We start from the raw sequence: 8,709 nt of genomic DNA, 5'->3' as shown, positions 1-8,709 counted from the left end.
TGGTAAATCCCACTTCTGACACCAAATGTACCGTGGATGGCCGAGTATCCAACTCTTTCTTCTGCTTCCAACTTTTATTCCACTCGGTACAACTTTAATAACGGAACAGGAACAAACTAACTTCAAAATTACGGTCAACTTCACAAACGATAACAATAACACACGGAAAACACGCGTTTCCGACTCGCGGGTTTAACCTTCTTCTGCACCTGGTCGCTCCTGTCACTTCACTTCTCTGTGTGGTTCGTCGCTTATATAGTTTCCTCCAGGTATTCCAGATAGTTCTCGAAATCTCCAGAACAGGTGCGAAACTTCCCGCTTGTCAGTGTCATATTTGACAGTAAATGGGGCCCAAATGGGGCTCCCATTTACTGAAATACCATGAATTTCGATCCCCCATTCCAAACGTGAGTACCCCAGGCCATTTCCGTTACAATATTTTGCAAAACAGTTTTGAAGGAAGTAGGAGAACAATGTCAAATAACTCTTTTGCTTTATTTCCAATGCTCCGATTGTTGTGGTTTTTGTATTTACTTCACGATAGACAGTTTATTTTCAGTCTGCACGACGTAAATGAGAATTGAAGTAAGAGCGTGAACAAATTTTCCGATGAACGCTTGGATATGTAATGCAGATATTCGTTTCAGATCGATTTGAATTTGTTTGAAAAAAACATTAATTAGTAATAACAAATAATTAAATTTTTGTCAATGCGAATTACATATGAAGCAACGAGTATTTAAACAATATAATCTCTTAATTCAGGTACCTAACTGACGACACAGCCTAATTTTAGATTTTGTTTTTTGCATTTAATACAGTTTGCAGGGATACCAATTTAAAAAATCCATAAAACTTGCCTCAACTACGTAAAGAAGCGTTTATAGTTGGTCCCTTTAATACGAAGAATGACCTGTATAGTAATAATTTTCTTTTCATTAAGATTGAGTTTTAATTACTTTCGAAATGTTTCCCATACATACAATGTAATGCGCCCCTGTCTTTTTTTTTCATAATAAGAAACAAAATTTTATTCGCATTGAAATACCATATAGAACAAGAAGGAAATCTTCAGTTCAGAAAATAGGTAGGGAAACTAATATTAATAGAAAAACCCACCTACGTTTTTAAATGCAGTTGGAATATTCGGAGTAACTAATTCAAAAGGGTAGGGATACATTTTCAGTTAAGTCTACCGATAGTTTTCTCTGGTAAACACTTGAGCAACAGAATAAAATCGATTTTTTTGTATTGATATCAATATATTTGTCGCTGGTAATCAGCGGATACAAAAACCGAATCACAGATAAGAATTCATTTTTTTTTAATATCGTTGGGAATCTTTAGATATAATAAGTCGAATATTTCGAAATAACAATTATGATTCAATGTAAAGAACCCGATTAAGTTTGCTTAGTAAATGTGGAGTAGGTAGTACTCAATGTACTATCAGTTCTTTGTGTTTGCTGCGTTAAAAATTTTATAAATATTTTTCCAAATTTTATCGTTTTTTTTTCATCGAGTTTCACTCCAGTTTATTGCATCGATATGGTTACTTGTGGGCATGTTTACTAAATTAAGTAATTAAAAGTGTCTGTTTTTATTATCAAAACTGAACTGCCTAAAATAGCTATACGGAGTCGAGTCGATATTAATAAACCTACTTTTCCTTTTCAGAAATTAATGGAAGATTATTAAAAGAAAATGGACGGAATGATTTTTTATTGACGCAAAAATGTTTTAACAAATATACCATCGTGTTTCCTTCACCGTTCCTGTTTCGATTTAAAAATCTTTTGAATAAACAGCAGATCTTAAAAAAAGGCAACTGTCTGTTGGATATCAACTAGGTCAAGGAAATTAGTAAATTTTCAGTCTGATTACCATTTAAAACGTTAAACCATAGCAAATCAATGAAGAAATTCGGATTGATGAAAAAGTGATCATTACACATAAACATAATAATTGCATGGTTACTATACAATCAACTATTTTCATAATGTTTTATAGATACATTTTTTTTTATTGTATATAGATATTTATTATGCTTCCCGGTAATATTAGGAAATTTAGTTGTAAATTAATTGTGATAATAATTCATTCAGTTGGCTGTGGTTTTTTGTCTCAATTACAGGCTAAAGAGATACTCTCAAAGGAATCTAACGTGCAAGAAGTAAAATGTCCCGTAACAGTCTGCGGCGATGTACACGGCCAGTTTCACGACCTGATGGAACTCTTCAGGATAGGTGGACGCAGTCCTGATACAAATTACCTATTTATGGGCGACTACGTTGACCGCGGTTATTACTCGGTTGAGACCGTAACGCTTCTTGTCGCCCTTAAAGTCCGCTATAAGGAAAGAATTACGATTCTGCGAGGAAACCACGAATCGAGACAAATCACACAAGTTTATGGATTCTATGATGAATGTTTGAGAAAATATGGCAACGCCAACGTATGGAAGTTCTTTACTGATTTATTTGACTACCTACCATTGACCGCTCTTGTTGACAGTCAAATATTCTGCCTCCATGGCGGTTTAAGCCCAAGTATTGATACACTAGATCACATTCGGGCATTGGATCGTTTGCAAGAGGTAAGAATCGCATTAATTAATAAAAACTAAACAACTTCAAGGTAATTGGAAATTGTTTTCAATTATCTTGAACTTTTGTCATAATGCGAAATTTGATAACTGTACTTTGAAGGTCTGGGTTTTGCTTTATTCAACGATAATTTGAATAGTAACTTAATTTAACATAAAAGCGTTAAGAGTATTTTCTTGATTTTTTATTAGTCGATTGATAATCATCATAGTGATAACTAAATATGACGTCATATTGCTTAAAGATTATTATTCGCAACAGTTGATGACTGAAGTGTAAATACTTGTTGATGATTCACCAAACAATAGATTTGAGGGCTGTTACATAGTAAAGCAAATCCTTTACATTTCTTATTACTTATTATTTTCAGGTTCCTCATGAAGGGCCTATGTGCGATCTGCTATGGTCAGATCCCGATGACCGTGGCGGGTGGGGTATCAGTCCACGTGGAGCAGGATATACATTTGGTCAGGATATATCGGAAACATTTAATCATTCAAATGGCCTGACATTAGTTTCAAGGTGTGTATGATATCAAATTATAATCCAACTTCCATTAATAGCACTTCAGCTTCAAAATGGTATCATTTATAATAAATGTTTATTTTCAGAGCCCATCAGCTGGTGATGGAAGGATATAACTGGTGTCATGATAGAAATGTTGTTACTATATTCAGCGCGCCGAACTACTGCTATCGCTGTGGAAATCAGGCAGCTATCATGGAACTGGATGATGCCCTTAAATATTCCTTGTAAGTATAGATTATTTAGTTAAATATGTTGTTTTTATTTGCAACTTGCATTTTTATAGCTTACAATTTGATCCAGCCCCAAGACGAGGCGAACCGCACGTAACACGTCGAACTCCCGACTATTTCTTGTAATTTTACTGTCAATCTCATACAAATCTGCTTAGAGTATATTACTGTATTTGTTAACATAAATTCAACACAAAACGCATTCAAGATATTTCGCGACATGTAACTATTATAATAAAAAGAAAAATTTAAAAATTTAGTGAAAATAAAATTTCAAAATCCCATGGTTCGAATACATTTCGATTGTGTATTTTTGAGGATAGTAGGATCATCTAGTGATTTAGGTGTTTGGTTGTATCATTCGGTTCATCGAGACGGAATATAAGATATGTTTGAGATGACTTCAGAATGTGGGATTTGGCAATGTCAACAAGTTTGTATAAATATAAAATGTTTAGAGGAAATATCGAACAGACTACCGAATTATTGCCTGCACACATTTTCTATTAAGATGGCAACCAACACTTAGTTTCAATCCAAATCTTATTGGCTTCCAGGTAAGTAAATCAAAACAGGCTAATTCAAAGGTCATTTTTTTCCTTTAATTAAATATCTGTACTGTCCCTGTATTGTCTATAGAAATATTCCATTATACTTCATATAATTTGAATTATATTTAAAACTCGCAATTTGGACTGTATGTGAGCCTTACGTATGCAATTGTAAAATAAATATATTTATTCCATTTTCATATTATGGAACTAGCTCGAAATAAGTAAAAAACGCATACAATGGAATAAAAAAATTATGTTACTTATCGCTTATTGTAGTTTAATCTCACATTGATCAAAATTGACATGCGGAAGTCGAATTATTTCATCTCAAGTTATTTGCCATGTCTTTGTTTTAAGGCCAATGTTATCTGCGACATTATTCAATAAATATTATTTCTAACATTAGCTGGACTATGAGTTTTCCTGCAATATTCTGCCTCAAATAATGGAAAATATACCTTTTGTCCCAAGCAATATAGACGAAATAATAAGAGATCTGGGAAACATAATTCTGTAGATTTTTACCGTTTCACTTATTGCGAGTAACCAATTTTGTAAGTTGCCTTACGCATTTTGGAATTGTAAGTAATAGAACAAAATGAGGATGTCGAGAAAATATGTTTGTTTTAGCTCTCTGTTTTAACGTGAAATAATAAAGCTTTCGCGACCCTCCTTGAACAATTACTGACTCGAGTTATGAGGCCGAACCGTTGATCGGGGTTTATTTAAATAAAATATGCAAGTTCTAAACCGTTTTTATTCACTAAAACCTACTAACAAAGAAAATTGGAAATAGGTTGCTCTCACTTCAAAACTACGCGCTTTTTATTAAATATAAAAAAACTTGAGAACAATGGTTATTATTGTCACAGTTTATTTATCTTAATTTCAACATTTTACATAAAAAAAACTTTTCATTTGCTTCTTATTAAGTAGTTGCACCTATCTTGCTCAAACAGGTTAAAATATTTGAGGATCAAATTCGAAATGCACTTCGTGAGCTGCCAGATAGCCAGATGCGTTTACTTACATTATGTAAGTGCAATGCGTTCTCAGTTCTGATGTCCTACGACACACTGGATGCTTCGCTAACGTTGCTCGTACTGGTATTTCGACTGTTTGACCGTAAATCTGATCCTTTTTTGAATACTGCAAAGCCCGCTTTGACTAATTCTTCAGCTACGTCGATGTCGCCGTTGTTTGTAACATCATATAAATCTACACCTGGAAAATACAATAATAAATAGTTTGGAAAAAAGTGAGATTAGCACTGTTTTACCTGGTACTGGCGATCCTTCTCGTTTGGCTCGAACTTTTTCCTTGACTGTGTATCCGTTAATGCGAGCCGATACTTTCTTCCATTGGGCTACGTGACACCACTGTTCAAAAAGATTGATCGCTTCATCAGACCAAGTATCCCATCTAGGATCTAAATAATGAACTTTAATAATTCGAAAATAAGCCATGAATAAATCGTACCAACTCTTGCCAGAAAGCACTCGATAGCTTGGAAATGTAAGGTAAGAAAATCGGTTCGCAGCTCAAACAAGTCTTTACAGGGCAGAACAGCTCCGTCCCCATAGTCCACATAATGCAAAGTCGCAGTTTTGCCTTCAGGGGAATCATTGACTTCAAGAACTTCGGCTCTGTACCTGATTAAAGGAAATAATTGTCACTTTTCATTTATACCATTTTCCGTTTTCAAACAGACCATTTGTTATCATACGGGAAAATTGCAGCAACAAGATCTCCAGCGTTAACTTCGTCTAAAATGTGGATATGTTGGTTTTCGGGTTTGCTGTAATACTCAGTCATATCATTTAGCAAATAATCCAGCTCGACAGCTTTGGGCCCCACTATTTGCAGCCAGAACTTTGCCGGAGACTCCACTGCCGAGACATAAACTTCGATTTGATTATCTTCTTGCCCTAGAAGAAAGTCAAGTTGATTGCGGTTTAAAAAACGCAGTTTTTTATCAAGACACTGCACACGTATATTACACACTACCTGGAACTGGTGACAATCTTTCGTATTTAGGACTATCAATTTCTTGGACGGGGTCTATTAATTTGGATGGTTGCCTAGGCTCTCTTTTAGCTAATCGCTTCTGCATCGATTCCTTCTCGAGATTACATTGCTCCACTATTTCCCCGATAAGGGATTTAGCCACATTTATCTGTTCACAGGTGCCTATAAAAGATAGTTAAAAAAAATCAAAACCATTTTTTGCACTTCAGGAATTGCCAATGATTTAAATTCGAAGATGTTGGATTTGGTCCGGCAATAACTTCCTTTTTTATTCCATTGGAGTAAGTAGTAACAATAACGGAGAACCCATGATAATTTTTTGCTCATAGAAAGGGTTTAGAATAAATAACACATTATTTTAAAACCAATACAAATATACCTACGAAATTTCAATGGGACAATTTGTGGTCGATTTAATTACTTAATTTAACAAACAGTCCAAGACATCCTAAGCGAATAATCGAAGTAAAAACTCTCTGCCAATGAGAACACCGACCACAAACTAGTACTCGAAAAAACCAAAATAAATGTAATAAGAAAAGGCACACGAAGAACCAACAGAAAAAAGAATAACGAATCCACACAACGATACAAAGATCGACTAAAAGCACATTTAGAAACATTATCAGTGAACGAAATGTACAGCGTAGATCAAACTAGGACAAGACACGAAGGAATTTAGAAAATTACGCATATGAAACGTTAGGGGCAAGAAAGGTTGTAAAGAACAACATCAACAATAAAACACCCTGGTTCAGCAACGAAATAAAAGACAAATGCAAAGAAAGGGCATATTTAAAACATCAGGCAACAAAAACCTCCAAATCCCTAGAAAAATACAAAGGAATACGAAAAGAAACGAACACGTTAGTGCGACAAACGAAGAACCACTATTTGGAAACAATTTTCAAAAAAAAGAAAAGGGGATTTTTACGTAACTCAAAAACAATTATGGTGCAAAATAGGGCAACAACACAAAGAAATATCCAAACTCAACGAAATCAAGATAAAAAGGAAGAATGATAAGAGACTTAGGTCTTCGATCGCACTGAACTACAAAATATATTGCGCGAAAAACGAGGCAATTAAACCGAAGAACGAACAACCCTGAAGAGCTTCTTTCCGAAGGAAGAAAGTACCTACTTAACAGTTATAGTCTGAAAAGCCGGATACAACTTACAACAGGTGGAACCATTTATTTTGGCCTATTCATTCTGTTTCTCCGTCTGTTTTGTTTTTAAAATGTATGTAGTTATAAATGGTTTGCAACCACCGGCCACTTAAAGCGTATTTAAACCATACCATACATGACCATACAGAACATCGACAAGCATTTCTAGCTTAAAAGGTTGCCAGAAGTGCAACATTATAGATCTACTGTTTGTTTCGTGATCTTAAAGACCAAAAGAACACAAGCATGTTAAAACCGTAGATCCAAAGCTTACAACTCGATAATTATTAGACTAAAGAAGTTTTGTTGTTTAAACTATATATTTACCTACGAGCTGAAGTCTTGCAGATGAAAGGCCCCTCTGTTCATTACGTACATTTACCTTGGCTCCCGATACTGTGTTAATTTCACTAATTTTTTCGCCACCGCGACCAATAATATTTTTAACAAATGCAGCTGGGATCCATAGATCTTCACTGTTTATCACAGGTTGGTTATTAATAAACTCCTGAATTAAACTATAAGCGATGTCACAAGCATCCACAGTTCCCCTGATTACACAAATAGTATCTTGTTTGTCTTCCTGACTTCGAAAGTTGATCCTGGTATTTGATTGTTCCTGTAATTGCCACATTTCGATCAGCTTGATATCAAATATAATTCAATCATTCACTCACTTGAAATCTCTTGATATTGCTGCCATTTCGTCCTATGAGGCTTCGTACAACAGCTTTGGGTATTGTAATCTCCATCGTTTTATGTTTGGATGTTTGCACATAGTTATCCAATAAATCATCTTCATTATCTTTTTTCAGTAATAAATAGAGCATGTAGCTGGTGAAACCAAAAGCAGAAAGGCTTAGTAGAACGGTTAATGACTTGGTGAAAGCCCTGCAAGCCCAAAAGGGTTACAATAGCATTAAGGAGCCAATATGAGTTTTAAATAAATAAAACATTGTCCTGAATAATGAATTTGTTGCTGTCGAACGCTTTTCGGACAGGTGATAACATTTTCATCCCCGTTGAGCATGTGATTCTAATAATGTTAACTTGTACGTTTTCTGCCCTTCAGACACTTTGAAAGTCCTCTTATCGGCTGCCATAAATTCACTAAACAACCATAGGTAGAAATATGCAAATTTTACAAAGCATAAGTATGGTCAAAAGTTTGTTTATAAAAAACCAAACAAAACGTTATCAAGTAAAATAATAGAAAGCAATGAATTAACGTGTCAGGATATCGAATAAATATTAATCGGGAAATTTACCTCATTATTATGTAATCTAAATAGTCGATCTGCGTTCGAATCTCCAAATTATAAGAAAAACTATTGATAATTTATAAAAATAGAAAACAAAAATCTGATTTTCCACTGACATTAGATTTGACAATCGCAAGTAGGTAGTATGATCCGTAATGCATCTGTGCTAGAGTATGCGTAGAATTTCAATCGTTCCTATTTAAGGCTACGTGCAAACTGACACACGCATGCGGCGAAAATTTACCAACACTTAAAAATAAAAAACAAATACAATTTTTTTTAAATATCAAATTAGACTGGCAATAATAAATTATGGCAAGGAAAGGTAAA

The 8,709-nt window shown here is 34.5% G+C and overlaps 2 protein-coding genes across 2 annotated transcripts in view; one reads left to right on the top strand and one right to left on the bottom strand.

Moving 5' to 3' along the window:
- LOC109536915 (serine/threonine-protein phosphatase 2A catalytic subunit beta isoform) overlaps window positions 1-3,828 on the top strand; it is a 7,377-nt gene extending 3,549 nt beyond the window's left edge. The window contains exons 3-6 of the mRNA XM_019903377.2: window positions 2,135-2,596; window positions 2,977-3,128; window positions 3,218-3,358; window positions 3,418-3,828. Of these exons, the coding sequence (XP_019758936.2) occupies window positions 2,135-2,596; window positions 2,977-3,128; window positions 3,218-3,358; window positions 3,418-3,490 (828 nt within the window). The 3' untranslated portion in view covers window positions 3,491-3,828. The remainder of the gene's footprint in view (window positions 1-2,134; window positions 2,597-2,976; window positions 3,129-3,217; window positions 3,359-3,417) is intronic.
- An 829-nt stretch (window positions 3,829-4,657) lies between these two features.
- LOC109536912 (tudor and KH domain-containing protein homolog) lies at window positions 4,658-8,514 on the bottom strand. Its single transcript, XM_019903373.2, has 8 exons — window positions 8,386-8,514; window positions 7,795-8,008; window positions 7,445-7,736; window positions 5,926-6,108; window positions 5,630-5,846; window positions 5,398-5,570; window positions 5,198-5,347; window positions 4,658-5,142 (listed from the first exon to the last, which is right to left on the bottom strand). Exons 1-8 carry the CDS (start codon window positions 8,388-8,390, stop codon window positions 4,985-4,987), a joined length of 1,392 nt encoding a protein of 463 aa, XP_019758932.1. The 5' UTR covers window positions 8,391-8,514; the 3' UTR covers window positions 4,658-4,984.
- Window positions 8,515-8,709: the final 195 nt, after the last annotated feature.

The sequence above is a fragment of the Dendroctonus ponderosae genome, unplaced genomic scaffold (assembly GCF_020466585.1).
Source record: "Dendroctonus ponderosae isolate FM_Combo_2020 unplaced genomic scaffold, Dpon_F_20191213v2 Dpon_F_20191213_2, whole genome shotgun sequence".
Taxonomy (NCBI): domain Eukaryota; kingdom Metazoa; phylum Arthropoda; class Insecta; order Coleoptera; family Curculionidae; genus Dendroctonus; species Dendroctonus ponderosae.
This window is presented reverse-complemented; position numbering and strand designations above follow the sequence as displayed.